The 23,016-nt window shown below is 43.3% G+C and overlaps 1 protein-coding gene across 2 annotated transcripts; it reads left to right on the forward strand.

Annotated features, from left to right (window-relative positions):
- The first annotated feature begins 1,336 nt into the window (after window positions 1-1,336).
- LOC136299787 (Na(+)/citrate cotransporter-like) lies at window positions 1,337-20,649 on the forward strand. Of its 2 annotated transcripts, XM_066201717.1 has the most exons (13): window positions 1,337-1,412; window positions 7,107-7,214; window positions 9,433-9,561; window positions 10,329-10,465; window positions 10,883-11,097; window positions 12,344-12,515; window positions 13,666-13,788; window positions 14,320-14,532; window positions 15,312-15,421; window positions 15,695-15,813; window positions 16,986-17,147; window positions 18,141-18,278; window positions 18,953-20,649. In XM_066201717.1, the coding sequence occupies exons 2-13, from the start codon at window positions 7,110-7,112 to the stop codon at window positions 19,079-19,081; spliced, it is 1,752 nt and encodes a 583-aa protein (XP_066057814.1). In that variant the 5' UTR covers window positions 1,337-1,412; window positions 7,107-7,109; the 3' UTR covers window positions 19,082-20,649. The 2 variants fall into 2 exon arrangements, with proteins under 2 accessions (XP_066057814.1, XP_066057816.1); XM_066201719.1 differs by lacking the exons at window positions 1,337-1,412; window positions 7,107-7,214 and adding an exon at window positions 3,688-3,765.
- Window positions 20,650-23,016: the final 2,367 nt, after the last annotated feature.

Here is a 23,016-nt window from a genome sequence, read left to right on the forward strand (position 1 = left end):
CTCTTGGGGTAACAGGGCTGGTGTGTGCACCATCCCTTTACTGACCTGTTCCTGCCCATTTGCTGTCCCGTGAGCATCCACTCTCTCTCCACATTTAACTTTCCTGTCTTTGGACTCTCTCAGTTTCCACCTGCATTTCAGGAGACGAACATAATCTCTTTAATTCACTGGGAAAGGGAAGTTTTACAGGGAGAAGTAATACATCATTTACTGAACAAAGTAGAAAAAAGACAGATTGAGAACAATGGCTTTCAGTGGCCCTTAATTAAAGAGAAAATTATTCTGCCAGGAACTGAAAACCAAAGGAGGATATTCTGGTCTCTACTTCAGTAGGGAAAGCACTACACTGTTCAGAGTAGATTGATAAGACATGTTAGTCCGAGTCGAGAGAGTGAAAACAGACTGGCTCTGCAGCAATGCTTCTTTAGTGCAATCTCATGGGAACCCACTGTGTGTTGCGATCTAAAGAGCTTTGTGATAGTCTGAGTATTAGCTTTACAAGATGCAGCTCCTCTGTAAAATATCTCATTTTCCCAGTCAACCCAGTCTAGAATCATCCTGAATTAGGAAACCTATTCAAAATTTCTGAAATTCTGCAGTACCTTTTCCCCTGTGGCTTGATTTTTGTTTCATCCTAGCATTTTGCAAAGTTGTCCAATGCAGACATTTGATCTAGAAAAATAAGTAACAGTCGTATCAGAGAAGAATTTAACATTATATGCAACAAGCCATCATATTCAGTAGGAAGGCAACTAGATATAATCCTACTATTTGCTTAGGAGAAACAACATGAGCCTTCAACAAATAAGAACAGTTGCTGAAGACTTTCCAGGATTTGAGCTTAAAATTGATTCCTTCATTCATGGTTATTACTTTCCTAAAACTGAAGCAGACTACAGGCAATGGATCTTGTTTATGTAGATGTGAGCATAAACAGTCAATGGAATCACCAAATTCCACACTTCACAGACAGAGCGTACCTGCGGCCAACAGTTCAAGGCGCTTTGTTACGCAGAGCCGCGCCGCGGGGCGCCGCGGACCGCGGGGTTGTGGTTGTTGTTACGGTTTCTGCCCACCAGACGGCGCTGTGGGAACGGCACAGCTGCAGCACGGGCGGGTGGACGGCGGCCGAGGGGCCAGAGGCGGTTCGGGTGAGGCGGGACTCAGTTGAGTGACAGCTGGAGGCGAGTTGTGATTGGCTGGAGGAACGCCCGGCCAGCGCACGAGCCGGAAGCTGATTGGGTGAAAGGACGCGCCCCCAGCCGCCCTGCACCTGAGCCGGCCAATGGGTGCCCGCGTTCCGTTAAATTCCGTTAACCCTCAGTTCGGCTTCAGTTATTCTTGATGGAGACTAAAGGTGTCAAAGTGGGCGATTTCTGCAATAAGGGGATTTTCTTCGAGTGCATAAGGAGGTCGGTGTCACTTTGTTCCCCATTGTTTCAGGGTCCTGGGCACTCGGGAGATACTCTGTGATTGTGTAAGTATGGCCCTTTGCAGGTAGGAAGCCAAGTCCAATGTGTCACTTCTCACCTCATGTTTCTGAAGGGTTGGAAGTGGCAGCAGAATGTTGCAATAGTCACAGGTCACCAGCGTGTCAAAAGACTGAATGTCTTTAAGAGCTTGAGGTGACGTTCGGTCTCCTGCTCTTTGGTTCTTCCTCCGCTGCCTCTTATAGGAGATCCAGATAACACTAAGGAAAATCCTAGAAACTCTTGAAATCCCCCCTTTGTAGGAGTGAACATCTCATAATTTTTTGCAGAACTTGCTCTCTCCTGACATTTTTCTTTTTACTCTGCTGGATATACTTTCTTCTAAGAGCAGAAAGGAAAAAAACCTGAAAGGGTCTGTTGCAGTAACTCCACTCCAAACAGCTGTTTAGCCAAAAAATTCTTTAAAGGAGAAACAGCAGAATTTCCAGACAAATATTGGGGTTTCATTTTCAGTGGGAGTTCCACACACAGATTAATTTGCTAATCCTTAGAGAAACTCTGAGGTCTCAATTTCCTTCTTTCCCATGTAAGTTTGATTTATATTAGCTGGTTCAACAGATGGCAGGGTTCCTCCATCCCACGCCTGGCTGGCCCCAGCACCCAGGCAGGCTCCAGCCCAGGAGCAGAGGGAGCCTGTGGTGCCCTGAGAAAGGAGGCACAGCAGGAGAGGGCCCCAGGACTGGCTTGCGGTGAGCAGGAGGGCAGGGGCAGGCTGCCATCCCCTTCGCCTCTTGAGGGATGGTCATGATAAAACCCCCCTTGGCTTCCCGGGGCCAATGCTGCTTCCCTTGGACAAAAGCTGCCAGCTCATGGGAGGTGTTTTCCCTCCATCTCCACCCGGGAGAAACCCAGCATCAGTCCCCAGGCGCACAGCATGGGCTGCTCAGCCGTGCCCAGCAGGTGCCCAGGCCTCACTGGTTCCCCAGTGACCTCTGGAGCACTCCGCGTATCCAAGGACGTGCCAGGGGAAATCTCCAGCCTGCGTTAGCCAGCACTGCCTTTCCTCCCTGGGGATACTTGGCTGTGATTGGGATGGACTGACAGCACAGAGGCCCCAGGAACTGCATGTCCTGTCTCCTCCTGGACCTCAGCAACACATCTTTAAATAGGAAGCTTCAGGAGAACTATAAATTAGAGAGAAAAATGAACAGAACTTTATGTTTTCAATGCCAAGAATTTCAAGACTTTCTGAAGGAAGGTCGAGCATTTGTGTACCTGCTGCTACAACTGATCCCTTATAGCTGTATGATGGAAGGGGTGTCTGATGTGACAGACCCGCCTCAGTTTAGAACAATGGGAAACAGGAGATGCAGAAAATATTAACTGACCTTCTTAGTCTGTCAGGTAGGGGGACTAGTTTTAATCCTTTCACTTTGCAGGAGTATCTGAAAGAATCATTCACTAGTCTTTGCACAAATTAAGTGGTTTCAGTTCACCAATTTCTGTTTCTCAAAATTAGTGTAGTGATTTGAGTGCTTACTAGAAATATTTACTCTTTTTCTGCTGTGAATTAATATTAGGAGAGAAGCAAAGCAGGCTCAAAATTCAAAGCAGGCTAAAAGGGTATAAAGACAGGTTTATTAACAAAACTACAAGAGAAAAAGAAGCATCATAATGCCATAGACAACAGCTGCCCAGATGTTTCTCAAAAATTGGTGGGGTTCATTTCCCATCTAAAAAAGCTCCTTCTATCCCCCGTTTTTCTCTGGGAAAAATGAAAGAAGAAGAAAAAGGAAGCGCAGTAAGCCATTATTTAGATCTGAGAATAATGAATGCTTATCTGAATTTTGTAACACAAATTATGTAATGAAGCAGAGAAAAGGCTTTTGAACAAATATGTTAATGAGATGGCAGCTAAGGGAGAGGTTACAGAGCTGCCAATTCTGAATCAAATTTTTAACGTGATTTCATTTTGGATCTTTTTTCCTTTGTAGTCCTTAGCCTGCACAGCATTTGAATGGGCTTTAGGACTCAAACTATATGGGAAACACCAGCTCTAGGTCAAGAAAGACTGATCAGAACACACACTGACTGAGAAAACCCCACTGACTCAAAATTCATAATGAGGGCTTTTATGTTGTTGGGCACAGGGGTTGTGCCGAAAGGACTGTTCATTCAGAGTCTTGAGAGCTTTTCTTGGAAAAATATCAGATGCTCCACTGGGAACTTAGTTGAAAGCTACTCCTGAAGCAGGACAGTGGACTGGCAGTAGCTGAGAAGGACCGATTGGAGGGAAAATGGAGAGCAATGAAAGAGTGATTTTCTCTGAATGCTGGTAATAACTCTTTCTGTTTAAATTCTGTGTAAACCTTCCAGTGCATAACATTACCATGCAAGACCTATTCTAGGCATCTTTTGAAGGCAAGAATCACATAGAGGTAAGTTCTGAGCTGGTCATTTTTAAAATGTAATTTTCAAAAGCCTAAATAAAAAACATTTTTTTTTTCTGCTAAGTCCTAGAATATCCCCAGGTCAGTTGTTTCAATTTTTGTTTCTCAGTGCCAAGTATGATATGACTTACAGTCCTTGTTCAATTTTATTTTGTTAAAACTTTTGTGCTTCTGGCTGTTGTATGGAGCCTGCAACATGAAAGAACTTTAAAAAGTGTGTGAGGAGTTTTTGTCTCGAGAGAGAGAGTAGCAGTTATCTAGGTCAAATGGACTCCTTTAGAACAAGCAAACTGTACTTGTGTGCTTGGGAGCATTTGAATTAGAGGCAGAAAATATGTCTATCTGTAATTAAATGAACCAGCTGCTTCCTGTAAAGCCACCTTTTTACAGACCTTCCTATCCTCTAACTGGAGTAATTGGGATGATTGTAGAGAGTGCAATATATCAGAAAAGCAGCTTCTCAGGAATGAACTAAACTATTAAAAAGATCTTTATTTTACAATTTTTCCATCTGGACTGACCCTGGAATTCCTACTTTCTGAGTGGGATTGATTTTCAGTCCCTTTCTTTACCAAACAATACAGGTCAGCCTTTCTTTACTAGTCTTCAGCAGTGTCTCACTTCTGACTGCAACTCTTGGCTATGGTTCACATCACTGACTCTGGTATCTGAAGTATAAAAGAGAAGATTGCAAGACTCTGCATGTGATTTGACAATGCTGTCAAGCTCATCTAGGCATTTGCTGTCTTGAAAGGTGCAGCTGTTCCTGCCACAGCTGTCCCTTGCCCAGCTATAACCAGCCCAGTCTCTTGACCTGGCTCTGGTGTTCACTGAACACTTCATTGAACCTATTCAGCTCACCAACAGCAGAAAAATATTCTGCTTTCTTTGTCAAGTTAAATCAAATGAACCCCAGAGCCACCAGCTGAGAAATGTTGCAAAGGCCAGCGAAGGTTGGTGGCAGTGAACTACAAGATGGGCTCGGCTCTGTTACTCAAACCCTTCATTCTTAACATGCTTCAAAATACCTTTGTTTATTAGGGCAGCAGAACAGCAAATGGGAGAAGTGGTACCTTGCAACCAGGAAAAGAGATTTCAGGTACAAGAGACCTGATTCAGCTCCTGGTTCCAGCTCACATCACCACCCATGCCTAAGCCTCTTTGTAACACAAAAATTTGAGTTCCTTTGAAAACTGATTTGAAACTTACTACCAAGAAGAACTAGAACAGCAGATTATTCAGCACTAGGGTATCAAAATTTGGTCCAAAGGATGCTACAGTCTTCCACTTCTAAATGATGTCTGCAACCAAAAGCTAATTTTACCCACTGCTTCTAAAGCAGTGTTTAAAGCCATTGCTTTCTACTGTGTTCAGAGCCATACTGACTGGAGGAAAAGACTCCTTTTGCTTGAAGGTGAGCAATTAGTGCTCAATTAGCATGAGCTGAATTTCAGGCTGTGGGCGGCTTTTGTTTGAATGCTCTTTGGACCACCTAAAACTCCTCCTGGATGTTTTGTAAGTGCTTAGGCTCTCTGCAGCTCCCTTCTACCCAGCTGTCAGACCAGTTCTATAAAGCAAGCAGCCAAAACTTTGTCTGTCTTCTTCCTGGCACAGTGAAAAGGAAGCCCAACATCAAATGATATAAAGTTTGCAATAATTCTGCACAACAAGGGAATATTGATTCCCCTTTCTGTATTGGAAAAAAAAAAAGGCATGAACTAGCTAATTTAATTGCCCATGGAGTCCCATGTCTCCTACCCAGGTACAGCAAGCCAGTCTCCTTTCACAAGATTAGTCCATCTAAATGTATCAACACATTTTTGTCTTCCTCTTTATTTTCCTTTTTCTTCACTGCATCTTATTGAAACAAGAAGACAACAAATCATATTTGCACTGGTCTATCACAGTTAATCTTAGAACAACTCCTTTAACTATTTGCATTTTCTTATTTAAGTGCTTCTAGTCTTTTTTGGTTTTTGAGTAGGAACCATTTTTTTCATTGGATACAGGCCACAGGAATGCAAGTTTTGGCCAATTCCCCACTTTCTGCTACACTTAGCACTGGTGTGAAGTTTCCTCTGTGTTGGTAAGTTACCCAGAGGGACTGCTCCGAAAGGTTTGAAGATTTGGAATGTGTCCAGATCCGGTTGGCAACTATTTTTCTTAGTGGGCATTCACTGCTTTATAAATGAAAAGTAACATTGGAGTGTCTTGTTTTGAGCTTCTGTCACTCAAGTTCCTCTGGTCAGCAGAGGACAAAGAGTGCAAGCTGTAGTCAGAGCTCCCTCATTACTTGCTGTGGAATCTTTACTTCTGTGAGTAACTGTTTGGTGAGACTGTGTTAAGAGACTGCAGGATCAAATTGTTGAGATATGATTTATGCTGACTTCAATTTCAGGTGGCTGTTGCCATCCCAGAAGCAAAACCTAAAATATCAACAATTTGTCCTCCGTCTAGTTGTCCCTCTCTGCCCTCTCAGTCGTGCTGGCCACCATCAGTAGGGCCATCCCTTTGGATTCCGAGGCTGTGCTGTAGACGAAGTCACGGAATTCAACAACATTAAAAATAACCTCTCAAGTTAACCTTCCTGGGTTATTTTTAACCCAGATCCAGAGGCACAATGCCTCTCAAAATAATAGCTAAACACAGCCATGCATGCCTGCACAAACCTTTGTTTTGGGGAGACCCCCACAGTGGTTTTAACTCTCCATTCCCCTAAAGGAGCTCAGTCTTCCCCACCACCGTGTGAATGAACGAGGGACGATCCTCCCTTGGGTCCCGAAAGGGGCCGTGTCGGCGCCTCGGTCCCGCACGAGATGCGCACTCAGTGTCTGTGCTTGCTGGCACCTTTCTGCGGGCTCTGTGAGCGGGGAGAACGTTCTTACACCACTCTCCCGACTGCTGTGGTAGCTGATACACAGTCATTGAGCCGCTCTCCTTGGCACGGAGGGGCTGCAGAAGCCCCGCACGGAGGCGGCCGTAAGGGAGGGGGTTCGGGACCGGCCCCGCGCCGTGTCCCGGCGGCCCGGCAGGGAGGGCGGGCCGGAGCGGGGCCGGAGCGCTCCGGGAGGCTCTCTGGCTCCCGGTCCTCGCCCGGGGCGGCCCCCGGCGGGGCGGGCGGGACGTGTCGCCCCCGGCCGGGTCCCTCCCGTCCCTCCCGCCCCGTACTTAAAGCGGCGGCGGCGGGCACAGCTCCCGCTCGCGCCCTGACCGTGTCACCCCACAGAACATGGCCCCGACGTGCCTGCGGCCCCTGCTGAGGTACCGCTCCTTCGCCATCCTCTTCCTCACGCCGCTGCTGCTGCTGCCGCTACCCCTCGCTGTGTCCACGCGGGTAAGTGCCTGCGGGGCCCCTGCGGGAACAGAGCCCGGCTCCGGCCCTGCTGCCCCCCAGGTGATCCCCGCTCCGTCCGCCTCCGGCCTGCTCCCGGTGCCTCCCGGCACCCGACCCACCGTGCCAGTGAGATGCCATTCATTCTGGGCCAAGACAAGCCCACGTGTGGCTGGCCGGCGCGTTTGGAATTGTCCCGCACTATGTCGTAGCGACTGGAGTGGGCTGAAGGGCAGGAGTGCGTCCCCCGGCTCTGTGCTGAGGCGCTGGTGCTCCCAGCGTGTTGCTTGGTGACATTCTCCATCCTGATGCAGTCAGGGTTATGTTGTATGAATTGGTCAGGATTTCAAATGCCCTGTCCTCCATCCATCTTACTCCATGGATGGCGATGGCACAATTCCTTTGCATTCGGTGGAGGTACACCAGCATAAAATTGGAATAACCCAGGGAAGTTTGGATTTGATGCCTTGTAGCCTTCTTGACTGAGTGTGAAAGCTCAGTTTGCAGTATTCTAGCCTACTAGAGCTTTGGAGGCTATTCTGATGCTAAAAACAGCCTTTCTTCTGGCCAACTTGTATCGCTCAGTCTGTTTAAAAAAGCAGGAAAATTTTATCTGTGTTTATAAACCAAATTGCCAACCCCTCTGGTTTGCCTGTCTAAGTAATACCAGCCTGGCCTTTCAGTTGAATGGTGGTGCTCTATGTAATGAGGAATTTCTGACTGTTAAGCTCTACTTTGGTCAAAACTAGGAAAGGTAATTTCCAAAAAAATTAAGTAAATCTTCCGTTTGCCATTATTTGTAGGCATATTGTGTCATTAGTTGAACCTAAGAAATTAAAATATTTCACAATGGGAAAGCAATGTTTCTGTCTATGACTGCTTTTTCATGTCTCAGCCAGCAGGCAGGTCACTGTGTTTTGTGTCAACTGTACAGAAACACCAAAGAGACATTCTGTGACTGTTCCCATAAATCACAGATAGATAATAGGTATAAGTACAAATATATACTTAATTCCAAATCTTTGGTTGTTTGAATTGGCCATGGTTGTTGGAGTTAATTTATAAGCATGGTTGTATTTTTGAACTTCACATAAATTATTTACTCTCTACTCTCTAAAACCAGTGTCTTGAATTTTATTCACTTAGAGTTGTTTATCTGCCTTTCACACTAGCAACAGATTAACCACAGTCAGTTCTAGCCCAGCATAACTGCAGTACAGCATGAATTGTTTCATGAGCTGACCTTATGTGTATAAAGGGAAGAGACTTCAACAGTTAAACTTCTCAATAAAATTAAGGGAAACACAGCCCTACTTACTAATATCACCTGATGTCAGTTTTTAAGTGTCACTGTCACACCATTTATTTTAGCAATAAAGTCGCATCTGTTGTATTTGAGTAAAATCCTATAAACACATGTTCTAAATAGGAGCAAATACTGAGCTACAGAACACTGACTTCAGCTTTCAAACAGTTCACTGTTAGCTAATGAATGCTTGCTTTTCCTGACAATTTTTAGAGTACAAACCACAGAAGGTTGGGATATGGAAATGCCTGATCAACAGCCCAAAAAGACAGGTTGCAACAACTCTAAACTAGGGAATCCCCTTAGTGGCTAGGGACAGTATGAGTTGGGAAAGTAATACCCAATAGTAATACCTCTAACGTGCTTAGTCACAAAAAAAAAAAATAAAATTATAGAAGAGTTTTACTTTGGGAGTTACTTTAAAAAGTGAAAAACTTTGAAACTATTCAATGAAGTAGTTTCTGAGCTCAACTGTGTTACTGGACATATATCAAAGACTTGGGAATTTCAGGCAAGCTAATCATCCACACTGGGAAATTTGGCCATCCATAAAAAACCCAAACAACTCTATATTGCTGTTCATCGCTCCTAGATGTAAAATCTGCTGACCTCAGCCACCATGAGGTACTTGCACACAGCAAACTCTGCACTTACCTAGTGGTGGAAGATTTTTTTTTCTCACAGCATTTATTTTGTGTGGATGTATTAAAGCAAACACTATGGTCTTCTTAGTTAAAAAGATCCTTTTATACAAGTGACTTCAGAACATGATTTAAAAGCACAAGTTTAAGTCCTCATTCAGCATAACTTGTTAAGCTACAGACAGTGGAGTGTGTGAGCCACTTGTAAGAGCTACCAATGTGTTTCTTATCTTTCTAATAAGTTTCTAATGCTTAAATGTGTCTTATGTTGCAGGAGGCCAGATGTGCATATATCATCATCATCATGGCTGTGTACTGGTGCACTGAAGTGATCCCCCTGGCTGTCACCTCCCTCATGCCAGTGGTATTTTTCCCTCTGCTTGGAGTTCAGACTGCTAAAAAAGTAAGGAACTCATGCAATCCAGGTCTGATACAGAGAAATCCAGTGCTCTGATCCCTCATCAATATTTAGCCAATAAGTCTGTATTAGTGTTCAGGTTCTTATATGGGAAGATGCTGAGTTACGTACACATTTGCCCAAACTGTTAGGAGTGGGGGGCTTGAGGTGGTAGAGGGGAGGGTCTCTTTTGGGCATGGATCCTGCTGGAGAGCATCCTGCAAGTGCCAGCAGTTTGTGTGTTCCCAGCCTATGTGAAAGTAGTGCTGACTGTCTTCTGGGAGATTTCAAAATGCATGAGACAAGCTTCTGAGAGGATAGACAGCATGGTGCCAGCAGGTATGCTGTGTCCTCCCCAGATCTCATCCTGGGCTGTCTGTGCTGAAGGCACAAGGCACAGGCTGTATTCAGGCTCTGTAGCCCAGGTTCACTACTGCCCAACAAGCTGGTAAAGCAGGTGTGGTTGCTGAAGGTGTTGAGAAAGCCCTTTTGGAGCTCAGTATTCCAGCACCTTCCATATTTTTGGCCCCCAACTGTGTTTTAGGAAACCGGTGTCATTTTGCACAATGATGCACAAAGAGCTGCTGCCACAGGCAAGTCAGCAGGTACACAGATCAAGGGTTCAGGAAACTGCAGGGAGCTCTCAGGCAGCAGCTGCCTCTTGTTCCAGTGTTGACTGGGGCCTGGTACGGTCCATGGATTTGAGAGGGTGGTAGGGAAACTGTACTGGTGAAGCAAGTATTTTGGCCTGACTTCCCTTCTCTGTTTTTCAGGTGTGCTTGCAGTATCTAAATAACACAAACATGCTCTTCTTTGGAGGGCTGATTGTCGCAATTTCTGTTGAGCAGTGGAATCTTCACAAAAGGATTGCACTGAGGATCCTTCTGATTCTTGGGGTGCAACCTGCACTGTAAGAGTATTACATTATTTTTTTCTTACCTCTTGTCAGTTTAGCAGAGGCCTAGGGTTGATATTTAACAGTTGGCAGAGAAAGGATCCTTCAAGAGCCAATTTAGCTGTACTTGCACAGAGTTTCCAGGAATGAAGTCTCGCAACAGTTTATTTGTCCTTTTTCCAAAACTAGCATCTGACTAAATTTTAGAGGCTTGCCACTAGGGACAAAATTGTGACAGATTTAATCCTGCACTGGGATTCCCTCAGTGAAGGTGGCAGAGCTGTCCTAGAAGGGCGTCTGGCCCTGCTCTGTACTAGTGGATGCCGCACACATCCCTGCCTGGGCTTTGCTCTCCAAATTACAGTGACTACAAAGCCTAGCAGCATTTGCTCACTTTCTTCTTCTCTCCTCTGAGTGTTTCTCTCTTTTCAGCCTCATGCTGGGATTTATGATAGTCACTGCCTTCCTGTCCATGTGGATAAGCAACACAGCCACCACTGCCATGATGGTTCCCATTGTCCAGGCTGTCCTGGATCAAATGGACAGCACAGAATATGATGTGACCATGATGGAACAAGCAACTGGGCAAACAAATACAGTGATTGAGCTGGGGGAAAAGAGCACATCAGAGTCCACTGCTGTGAACGGTAAGGGCCTGCTCACTGAAAAACTGATGCTACTGAGCTTGCTACACTCAGCTCCCCAAACTAGGAGTGCTGTGTACCCTTTCCAAGGAAAGAGGATGGTAACCTGACTGAAATCCCTTAAATACATGACATTTAGGTTTTACAAAATAGCTTTCACTTTTGACGGCTGCCATTTTGTATGCTAATGCATGATCCCAGACTGGTTGTTAAGTTCTTTCGTTGGAGCTGGAGTCATCCTCCCACAGTTTCCCTAGACTTAACCGCCTGTTTAGGGAAGTGAAGAGCATATGCTGTGGGAAATAACCATCCAAACCCCAGCATCCCACTTTCTAAATCTTGCGATTATCAGTGGAGATTCAGCTTCTAGGCCAGGTAGGACTCTATCTTCATTGACCAGATTATATGTGGAGGTGGGGAGAAGAAAGAGGACTACTTTAAAAGCCCCATGGAAAAGAGGAATTGGTGCAATTTGACACACAGTAGACAAACTGTTCTTGTGTGTGATCTTACCCTGATACTTGATTCCTCAAGGTCCTCTGCCAGTGCTGTGGTTCTACAATAGGTTTCACTTCATTTGAATTATACACACAAACTCGGACCCTCTCATTTCACTGCTCTGCTGTGCTGTTACAGTGGGCTGTATTATTAAATATGAATAAAGATCAGATTTAAAGTGTAGCGAAGATAATAAAAGTGTGCAAAAAATACCCTTTGATATTGTTGAGTTGGTTGTAATTGCCATAAATTCTTTGTCCTGTTCCATTAGTCCAGTCAGACTTCAAGATTAGAGTGTTAACCTCAGAGAACAGTGGACACAGCAGTAAAGTTTCATGGTTATTGTAAACTGACATAATGCCAGGGAAGGATTTGGCTTTCAGTGGGAGTTTTTTTCTGCCTATATTCATATCTGTTAAAGCTAGTTGGGTTCTCACTGTGGAATTGGAATGGTTCCAGTAACTACAATATTTGGCTGGTGGTAAGCCTCTCTGTGAAACAAGACATTACTGATGAGCAGCTGTGGCACTGATGTGGGCAACAGCATCCTTGGATCATGTACACCCACACTGCCAGCCTCTTCCTTCAGCTCCTCATGAGCATTAGTCTGAAGTATTTAGGGAAGTATCTGTGGGTTTTCAAATTAAAATAAATGGCAGATACAAGCTGGAAGCACTAAGTCTACAGACTCTATCCTGAACTCTCCGCCTTTCCAGCTTTAACTGAGACAAATAATTTTCTTTCTGTCTAGTTGTAAGCAATGAACAAGTCCCTGATGACCCCAGATCTTCTGAGGAAAAGAAAATAAGGAAGCATATATGCAAGGGAATGACACTTTGTGTATGCTATGCTGCCAGCATTGGAGGAACTGCAACACTTACCGGAACAGGACCAAACGTGGTACTGAAAGGCCAGATGAATCAGTAAGTAATTTTTGCTGCTTCTTTTAGTTACGCTGTCATACTGTTTGTGTGACCAATTGACTAGTCTTAGATGACAATTTCACTTGTGAACTTCAAGCAAGAAGTTGAAGAACTGAGACTGAGAAATGTGTATGAAGTGTTGGACCTTTTTTTTTTTTTTTTTTTTTTTTTGCTTCAGCACCTTTTAAAAGGAAGCTATGTGATGGAATTAAGGTCTTCTGAGAAAATTGGAAATACTTGTTGGCACTTGACATGCAAGTGGTTCATTATGAGATATTGGTTCTTCTGTGTTCTCTTTGTCAACTGAAATACAGCACATTAAAAGAGGAACTGCAGTAAAGAGAACCAGAAGAATGTAGATTAACTCTACTCATAAGCACATTGAAGAGAGCTAGAAGGAGCTTGGCCCCTCTTGTAACATTGTTCATCCATGCTGTGGCTGTGGAAACTGTGCAGTTGTGTTGTTCTCTCATTGCTAAACTGAATTTGGGAACTGATCTACATGGAACCTAATCTGCAGTGGAAATTTTCCAACATTGCCTCCTTGTGTTGCAAGTACTTCAGCCTCAGCTGTTACATTATCTGTTGGTTTTAACACCCAGCTGGAAGTTTGCTACTGATATTTTTCCTCCAATCATTATTGGCAAACACAGAGAATAACAAAAATTGCCTTTCTTTTTAAACACTGTCTTCGTTCTTTCAAGTCAGTTAGCAACTTTTTCATCTGTTGAAGGCAGCAGAAGTACAGGTATTAATTTCAGGAAAGACATTTCCTGCTCTTTTATTAGAATGAATTGGGAGGAAGAAAAAAGATCCTGCGTTGGGATAAATGAACAGGCATGTTGGAAGTGAAAGGTATCTACAATGTATGGGAGATCTTTCAGCCACACTTGACTGACTGAAACCTAAAGTATCAACATAAGCTCCTATATGCATCAAAGTAAAACACAGGGAAAACTGACAATCATTTAAGTTCTGCTCTGAAATCAGGCTGCCTTCCCCTGTGACTTAAGTTAGGCTCTGGATGTTCGCTATGATTGCTTGTAATGGTTGCCCTAGATTTACATGCATAATTGTCACTAGCACGTATTAAAGGGAGAGTAGATTACTAAATGTTTTGACATGCATACAGAAAGTAATTTCTTTACAGGTTGTACCCCAACAATAATGATATTGTGAATTTTGCCTCCTGGTTTGGATTTGCATTCCCAAACATGATCCTGATGTTGATGCTAGCTTGGCTTTGGTTACAGTGCTCCTTCATTGGTCTCAAGTGAGTATTTATCTACACAATATTGTGTAAACTCCTCAGTAAGATAGTGCAGATCAGCTTACTGAGACATCTGGCTAAAACAAATGCACTGACAAGTTATTAATTTTGTAGCAGAGGGCAGGTCCATTTCACAGAAAATTTGAGGTCTGGAAACCTTTTGTGTTCATGGCAGGTACATTAAGGCAAAAGCCTTATACATTCTTAATCTTCAGACAGAATTGCCTTTTTATTTTTAAATGTATCAACTGTGAATTTCAGCCCTAGGAGAGCTGGCATAGCTGGTTTGCAGCCATTGATTCAAACCTGACTTTTTAATCTCAGGTTACTCCAAATTGCCATCCTTTGATAGACCCCATTCTTCTATGAGAACTGGTGTGCCCCCACAAAATATTTGGCACTGTTGTAAATTATTTCTGACCTCTGCTGTGGCCTGTGTCTGTCCCCAAGAGTGACAGCTTCAGAGTGATAAGGATGTTAAAGCCCTCTAATATGTTCATACTTACAGTATCTTTTTCTCTATTTTTCTCAAAGCTTTATAAAAAGCTGGGGCTTTGGGACCGAGAAAACTACCAAAGAAAAAGCGGCATACAATGTACTGAAGGCAGAAATGAAGAAGTTAGGCCCTATCTCTTATGCTGAATTAAATGTCCTTATCTTGTTTGTATTGCTGGTGGTCTTGTGGTTTTCCAGAAACCCAGGCTTTGTAAAAGGCTGGGCCTCCGGGCTCTTCCCAGGAGGAGAAAAGTAAGTTTTTTTTGTTTTTCCCCATCTTTTACCCTCTTGGTTATTAATCAGATTCCCTTGCTCATACATTCCATTTTGAATGTGGGGTCATTAATTCTCACTTTACCTGACTTCACATGTTTGCTGGGCTTGATCCAATGGCTTGTTACATGACACTACCAATAATCTATGATTTGACAGTTTGTATTGCAGTGGAAAAGCTAGAGACTGAGATGGGGCAAGCTGAACCTCCTAAAAGAAGAAAAAATTCTGTAATGCTGGTCTCAGTCACACTGTCGTACACCTTGGTATTTTGTTTGTATGAGCTCCAATCAGTTGCAGTGACACTTGAATATTTGGTAATATCACCTTTAACCAATACCTTAAAATTCACTGGAAAATTGATTTTGTGCCTTCAATGGCTGCTTTGCATAGTGTTCGTGCACGGCACGTTAGGAACATAAAATACATGTTGGGACTATCATTCAGGCCATTTCTTTAGATGCCTGTCTTTGAGATACAACTGTTGAATCTTGGCTTGAGCACAGAGAAGGAACCCTGCTCCAGGAGGAATGAGTTGTCATCCAGGGCTCTGATTATTAATGTGTATTGTAGCTTGTTTCTTTTATTATTGTGTTTATATTATGGCAGGCCTGAGAGACCTCAGGCATGAGCTAATGACCCATTTTGCTCAAGCCCCAAATGGGATGGCAAAGATCAGTGACTAGAATGCTGAAAGGCAGCCCTTTTCTAGGAGAAAGGTGTCCATTTTCTAACCAGCATTCTCTTTTCTTCATTAGGTATATCACTGATTCTGTTCCTGCTATGTTTGTTGCCCTGTTATTGTTTATTCTTCCTGCTCATAAGCCCTGGAATCCAAGCAAGTCTGATGCTGAACAGACTGAAGAAGGTATTTAAAAGAGGGACTGTAGTACTGTGAAACAGCTAACCCACTCAGCTAACCAGGCAGAAACATGCATTGGATTTTCATGCAGTTCTTTAGAACAGCTCACCGACCTCCCTTGTTGGGCAGGGCTGGGGCACAGTCCATGCTGATGTGTGTTACCCTCACCACGTGCAGATTTCTCAGTCCTGTGCATCTGCCCACTGGTATCTTATAGAACAGGAGACAAAGTGCCTTCGCTCTCCTAAAACATGTTCTACTTTTCATTTCTCACTTCAGATACAAAAAAGCAATTTATATCAGCCCCGCTGCTAGACTGGAATGTGGTTCAAAGGAAGATGCCCTGGAGCATTGTGCTGCTGCTGGGAGGAGGTTTTGCTTTGGCTGATGCAAGCGCAGTATGTCCTGACATCTGTTTTTCTCTGACCCAAAGGCGAACTTCTCTGGTTTGTTATCTAGTCCTGTATTACTGGGCATGCACCCAAAGCCAAACCCAGTAGCGAATTTCAGAACTGGAGGGAGATCTAAATTAGCAAAAACCAAGGAGAGGTGAATGCTTGTGAGTCTTTTCCAGGAATTTTTGTTCTCTGACCAAGTTTCTTTGATTTACCTCTTGAAGACTGCCAAGTAGATTGGGATCTTCACTGTCTGGACAGTCTAGAAAAGCATCCTTTCTTATTTCTGTAATCATTCCAATCCCAGCCCTGGCTAGAAAAGTAGAAGTATAGGTAACATTTGTCAGATTTTCAGAACCCTTTGAGGTTTGTTTAAAGGCTATATATCTTCAGACTTAAAGCAAAACCACTGCTGAAGTGGTCAGAAAGAAAAATCCTGGGTTGATGCTGTGCTCATAAATTCACAGAAAAGGCAGCTGAATTCCCCAAACAGGAAGGAATCTGGAGGTGAACCATATTGTTTCCTTCATCACTGCTAAGACGCATCTAAATCAAAGGAAGTGTTAGCTATCAGTTGTGCCATACTTTGGGGAAAGTCATGTCCACATCTAAGTTTTGTGGCTAATTAGGTTTAAACCATGGGGCAGTTTAAAGCTCTGGGCCTTATATTTATCTGCATACATCACACAGAAATTATTAAAGCTCCAGAACATTAAAAATTATCAAGTCATAGATTTTGTAACCTGTTTGTATCAACTACTGACTGTTTTCCTACAATCACTTCCTACAAACATTGCCAAGAGCATTCATACAGAATCATAACCTTCAGAAACGTTAGAAAAATGTGCCAAGAAGCTTCTGGGCCATACATTAAGTATTTGCAATGGCCTCAGAAAAAATTTCTTGTTTAGCAAGAAAACCATAATTTTGTAACCTATTTGTGAGCAAGTATTTGGTGTCCAGAAGAATCAGAAAAGTGAGATTCAGTGTTATGTCTGGTTGGCAAGGAATTTCTTTTTAGTTTTTGTGACAGATCATTGTACTTTTCTGGATGGTGTTTGTATAATTCAGGACTTCTTTAGCATTATTTGACAGGAATGTTGCCCACAATATGGCTTCTCTGTTTCTGAGTCAGGTGTTCTAAACCTCACTGAAACCCACTTTTTTTCTTGCAGAGCTCTGGGCTCTCAGCTTGGCTGGGTCATCAAATGACTCCACTGGGATCTATCCCACCATGGGCCATTGCAACAGTGGTCTGCCTCATTATAGCTGTCTTCACTGAATGCACCAGTAACGTGGCCACAGCTACCCTCTTCCTGCCTGTCTTTTCATCCATGGTAAGATTGCTTCTGTCCTGTTACCCTGTCAGCTGCGGGATCAGAGTTAAACTGGGTGGCAAAGCAATATTATATTTATTGTCTTGGATGTTGCTCCAGTGCACTTAAAGGGAAGCCAGGTCGTGCCTTCTGTAAGATGTGTGCATTGGCCCTGGAGAAAGTGAAGTGACAGTCACTTTTTCACTACAGACCAGCAAACATCAGTTACTTCTGATCATTTTGAACCATCAACTTAGAACTGTAAAAACACACACAAAACCCAAACCAAAACAAAATCCAGCACTTTCTGATGATGCCTTTGAATTATTCATCTTCACATTTTGTGCTAAAATACTCAAAGTGGTAGGCCTGATTATTAGAAACATGTAACTTCTCATAGGTTTTTTATACAATTTTAAAACTTAGGGAGAAAAAACTGATAAGTTTTGCTGCCTTTTCTGAGCAGAATCAAAACTGTGGCATAAAGAGAAAAATAGGTTACTTTGTTCTTTAATTAGAAAAGGACAAGCACTTTATTCTAGACTATTTCATCAAAGCAAAATTACTCCAATCAAGGTACTAAGCTATTAATGACTTAAATTGGCACTTAAGTTTTGAGTCCCACAGAGTTTATGTATAGTCTAAGAGTGTCACTTCACGTGCCTAGTAATTATAATCCCATTCCTATGTTCCCTGAAAAAAGGGTGGTTCAAGGTCAAAGAAAAGATTGTTGGATATATTTGACCAGAAATCTAAATTATACCATGGAGCAAAACAAGCAACGTGAAAGAATGAAGCCTTGTTTTTAAGGATCATGGGACAGGAAACAGCAGCCAGTTATCTTTAAGCACATGTGGATTTCAGAATAAATTTTTTGTGAATTATTCTGGTGATGTAATACAAGGAAACAAAATAAGCCTATGTGTCTCCATTCCAGTGGTCTGGGGTGGATTGATACTTTATGCTTTTCTTTTTGAATACCCCCAGAGTGATATTCTCTCCATCTCACTGCAGGCTACGTCTGTCAAGATCCACCCTTTGTATGTTATGCTGCCTGGTACTCTCAGTGCTTCATTTGCCTTCATGCTACCTGTTGCAACACCGCCAAATGCAATAGTGTTTTCTTACGGTCACATCCGTGTTTTGGATATGGTAAGATAACCTATGCCTCCCCTCTTATCTGAAATTCTCCATTGCTTTCTTCCTGAAATATGATGAGAGTTTAACAGTACTTTTCTCACTGGCTTTGGAAGACGTACAGACTGGCCCAAGTGAAATGAAAAACTGACAAGTCATAAGTCTCTGAAACCTGAAGGGTTAAAGCACAGGCATGCCCTGCAGTGTTCTGGGGCTTTGGCGAGGGTCTAAAGCCTTGTCTCCACTGGAGCTGAAAGCAGAAGGTAGCAATCAGTAGCCCTTGGCTCTGGTCCTCTGATTTTCTGCCAGACCACACAGGGCAGGTTCTGGGTGGAACACACAAACATTACTGGTTTTCTAACTGGGTACTTGAAGAGGGCATAAGCTGTTCTCTAACTAATAAGAACGACTTGTTACACATGCCTTAAAGCTCCTAGATTGGTTATATACATAGCAAAGTGCTCAAAGACAATGCACAGTGTGTTCCCTGGTATCTCCACCTAAGCAAAAGCAAAAGGCAGTGGATATGTACACAATGGCTATATCTGTGATTTATTTGACAGTCTTTCTTGTGTATGTACAAGTAGGTCTTGCTGCAATTGGTTGTGCTGGTGTTTGGTTGTTGCTGGTTTGGACTTGCTGTGCTGATGTTTGATTATTGTTGTTGGTTTGGATTTTTTTCCTCACAGGTTAAAACTGGGATAGTGATGAATATCATTGGAGTCTGCTGTGTCTCACTGGCCATCAACACATGGGGAAGACCTATGTTTGGGCTGGACACATTCCCAACCTGGGCAAACACCACAACAAACGAGTGAGCTGTGAAGAACTCATGTGTTAAACAAGGAAAGTACCCTTAGTACTCCCTACTGCCTAAAATCCTGTATAGTCTCATCACCACTTCAGATCCAGTGTTAGGTCTTTGCTGCCTTCCAGCAGTCACACATCAGTTCAGCTTTGAGCCAACCCGATTTTACTCCAGTTGTGCTGGAGCCAAAAGTGTTTGCAATTATACAACCTCATGTGTCGGGATCATAAGTATGATAAGTGATCCATTGTACCTCCAGTCAAGGTCAAGAATTAGGATTTATCAGACTTTCAATAAAGAGAGGGGAGGCTGTTGTATCAAATGGTTTGAACTATTACATCACTGGTATGTACTTGTAAATCATTAGCATGAACACTGCACTCAGGCAGGGGCTGAACATTCCTTACCTATTCTTATATCTACAAGTCAGCAACTGTACAGAGAAATCCCTGTTGTCACTTGTCTTGTGAAGGAGGGGTGCGTGATGTCATACTATGTTATGTTTTAGCTGGGCCTCAGCCATGTGGTGGGATCCTTCCAAATGAGCATCCAACACACTTTCTCTTGCCTTGTTCTCACTGCATTTAGACACCTCTATTGAGGGTTGAGATAATGTAACTCCATGCTGATCATAATTCAGCTGGTTCCTCGGACAATGATGCACTAAGGCTGGCTCTGTGTTTCTTGCACTGTGGCAATTAGAGGGCTGGGAGCCTTTCCCTCAGTCACAGGTGTGATTTCACATGCCAACCAATGTTTTCCAAGTGCCAGCCTGGAGATGACCAGTGGTCCATAGCACTTCACACCTATTGCAGAAGTTCCTGAATTAGTCCCCTGATGTGCCTTATTGATTAACTGTGGAATTTTTGAGTGAAGTCAAGACATGAGAAAGGCTCCAACTGATGACCTGGGAAAAATTCAGGAGCCCAGATTTTAGTGCTTGTGCTGGCTGACAGCAGTGGGAGTTGCCTTGTGTACTTTTACTTTGTGCATCTCTAGGTATCTAAATGCATTTGAAAAAGGGACTTTCTCTGCTTTCTGATGGACTTCACAGTGTGAGAACATGTTCTTTTTGCCAGGTGGTTGCTCTGCTGTCTGACAAGTAAGATACAGGGGAGCTTGCATGGGTAGATCATCCTGAGCTTGGCTATCTCAGTTCGTGCAGACCAAAACTCCTCTAAAACTGGTTCCAGCTAAAAGCTGTAGGACAGACACTTCACTATCCTGTTTGCAGAAAAGAATGTTCTGAAAGTTTCTTGAAGGGGAGAAATTGCCCTCACCTCAGCTAGGGAAGAGCTTCACTCTGTTGCTGGACAAGAAGGAAGCAAATGCTATTTTCATCAACAGTCACACAGCGTGATTCATGATCAGGAGAGCTGGGCCAGGGGAAGTGTGCATGTGGAGTAATAAAGAGTGTTGGGTTTATTGTGAAGTACTGGATGTGTCACCCCTCTGTACTGTTAATAGCAGTTTCTTTTTGACACACTTTTATGACATCCTGCGATTGATTCATATTTAATTTAAATGGGTGGCAAATAAAAATAAATGGGTGGCAAATAAAAACTTTCTAGAACAGTCTCCCCTCCTGTGTAATATAGTGGACCACTTGTATCTGCATTAGCTTCCACTGTAGCACAGTGTTGCCCAGTAAGATCCAGGAAGGTACACGCTGTAGTGAATAATGCAAAGCAGAGATTTGGACAACACTCTTAAATGTCTTCAGACCTGAATATCAGTGGTTTCTCTTCTTTCATCAGCTAAGAGATAACTCAAGTTTGCATCTCTGAAGATGCTCAGGTGGGACCAAATCAGGTGGCATACCCTACAAACTGTCTCATTCATTTCAGAGTAAAGGATTATAAGAATCTTAAGAAACACAACCAGTTTTTAAGAATTAATGTTGTACAAACTTTCCAATATAACAGGCACAAATGGGCTTTTCGTCAGCATCAAGCATGCATGGTGTCCTGTTCCAGTGCCCTGAGTTACACGTTACTTACTGTGGATAATGCAAGGACAATTGTTTTGTGACTAGATCTGGTTTACAGCCCCTTCAGCTGCAGAACAAGTATCATGATAGAAACTTCCCAGGCATGGCATTATTTTGTTGTTAATCAAAGGGTTATTGTTTTAGATGGAGAAGTTGTGATAGTCCTAAGGTAGTGGCATAAAAGAATCTGTTTGCCCCGCACTTTAAAACAAGCACCCCCAGCACCCACAGAAAACATGGGAGGATCCTCAGTGTGGGCTTTGTCAGGGCGGGTTGTTCAGCCACCCTGAATGAGCAAACAGTTCCCATTTTACCATACGAAGGCAGAGTGTGATTCCTTGTGGTCAGTGAGTCTGTCAGTTGGCCAGCTGGCAGCACAGCTGGCAGTGCCACCTCGAAGGAGCTAAATTAATGCTTTCTTATTTTCTGCCCACTCTCTATGGATCCTAGGCTTTACCCTTCTTCTCTCAAAATACCAATTTACCAAAATACCAAATTGCTAATGCTGTTTCTGCAAATACTGAGTGTCCCAAACCTGCAGTGTTGTCATCTGAGCTGCTGTTGCACAGGGCTCCTGCCTGGTTGTGTACCAGTGTGGAAACTTGCACCCACCCACAGGGCACTAGTGCTTGGGAATGGTCTCACAATCATGAATGAGTTCATGAATGACCAAACTACAAGAAAACACACAAAGGAAGGACAAAGGTATTTCTCATATGTTGAACATGTGTTGAACATCTAGATCTGAGAAACAGAGAAGAAAACCCTTCCAGCATTCTCTGTATGATCAGAAGTCCCCAAGCTGAAGAGCGATTCAGATTTGTTAGTGTCGTCCACTGAGTTCAGAGTAGCAGGTAGTGCATTCCAGCTGAGTTCCAATCTCACTTGAACTCAATCCTTGGCTTATTCAGCCTTTGTTTTCCAGCTCAGGTGTGTTGCCACTTGAAATAGCAATAAGCTGGTTGTAGCCAAACCCAACATTTGCTGACAAAGTTGGAATTGGACAGTTGGTGAAAACCAGTCCAGAAACAGAAATCGATCACTGAATCAGTCCTAGCCAAAATGCAGCACTGGTTCTTTAACATGCCATCTCTTCCTTTTTACTAATAACATATCGTATACATTTTTACATACTTCACATCTTTTTTCCCCCCAAGTGTCTGTGCTAAATATGTGAAGAAGTGGGTGGTAATGAATCCTGAGCCCTTGGATCAAGTGACAGAGTTTTCACAATGTTTTCCAGTATGGGTTAATAACCGTGTGACTTTGGATAAGTCTGATCAATTTCTTTGTGCCATTGAGAGGTTTTCAACACTTCTGTACCTTGCACCACAAGGCCACCAGTCTGCTGCAATAGACTTGGGCTCGGCATTTGTCTGCACGGTTTAATGGCAGGGTGCTGATTCTCCTCTGCCCAGAAGAAGCATCCCAGTGGCAGCTCTTCAGTGTCAGATCAGACCTTCCCCTTTTGTATCTTTGCTGGCCCCTGTGTGAAGGATCTGTGGCACAGAGGGGGCTTGCCATGCACTGCAGACTGCCTCTGCTTGGCAGAGAAATTCTGAGGGAAGTACAGCACTTACCACTGGGAGCTTGAGAACTGCTTAATACAATGTTTGGTAGTTATTTAAAAATAGAGCTGACTAAACTGAAACTATTTTTGTCCATTTGGGTTTTTCTGGAGCACTTAGTCAACAGTTCCCATTCATTATGGTATAAATGAAGATTTACATTTACTGTAGAGTCTGGCCATAAGAAAGAGACTGTTTCTTCTGTCAGAGAAAAGATGCTATCCTTCCCCAGTTTACTTCAGTGCTTTATTTACCCACACAAAATTATTTCCCAGTCTTATTTGTCACATGGCACTTCAATGAGTTTTCATAAGCTGTTTCAAGCCAGAGTGGAGCCTCATTACAATGATCATAAAACATTTATTATAGACAAACTATTGTCTTGAA

This window comes from Chamaea fasciata, unplaced genomic scaffold, assembly GCF_029207755.1.
Source record: "Chamaea fasciata isolate MVZ Bird 193981 ecotype frontalis unplaced genomic scaffold, bChaFas1.0.hap1 SCAF_21, whole genome shotgun sequence".
Lineage (NCBI taxonomy): Eukaryota > Metazoa > Chordata > Aves > Passeriformes > Sylviidae > Chamaea > Chamaea fasciata.

What these genes read in the sequence shown, in the direction of transcription:
- LOC136299787 (XM_066201717.1), top strand. Translation starts at nt 7,110, where the DNA reads ATGGCCCCGACGTGCCTGCGGCCCCTGCTGAGGTACCGCTCCTTCGCC. An exon ending in GAGTTCAGACTGCTAAAAAA is followed by an intron (nt 9,562 to 10,328) that starts GTAAGGAACTCA and finishes TCTGTTTTTCAG; the next exon opens with GTGTGCTTGCAGTATCTAAA. An exon ending in AGAGTCCACTGCTGTGAACG is followed by an intron (nt 11,098 to 12,343) that starts GTAAGGGCCTGC and finishes CTTTCTGTCTAG; the next exon opens with TTGTAAGCAATGAACAAGTC.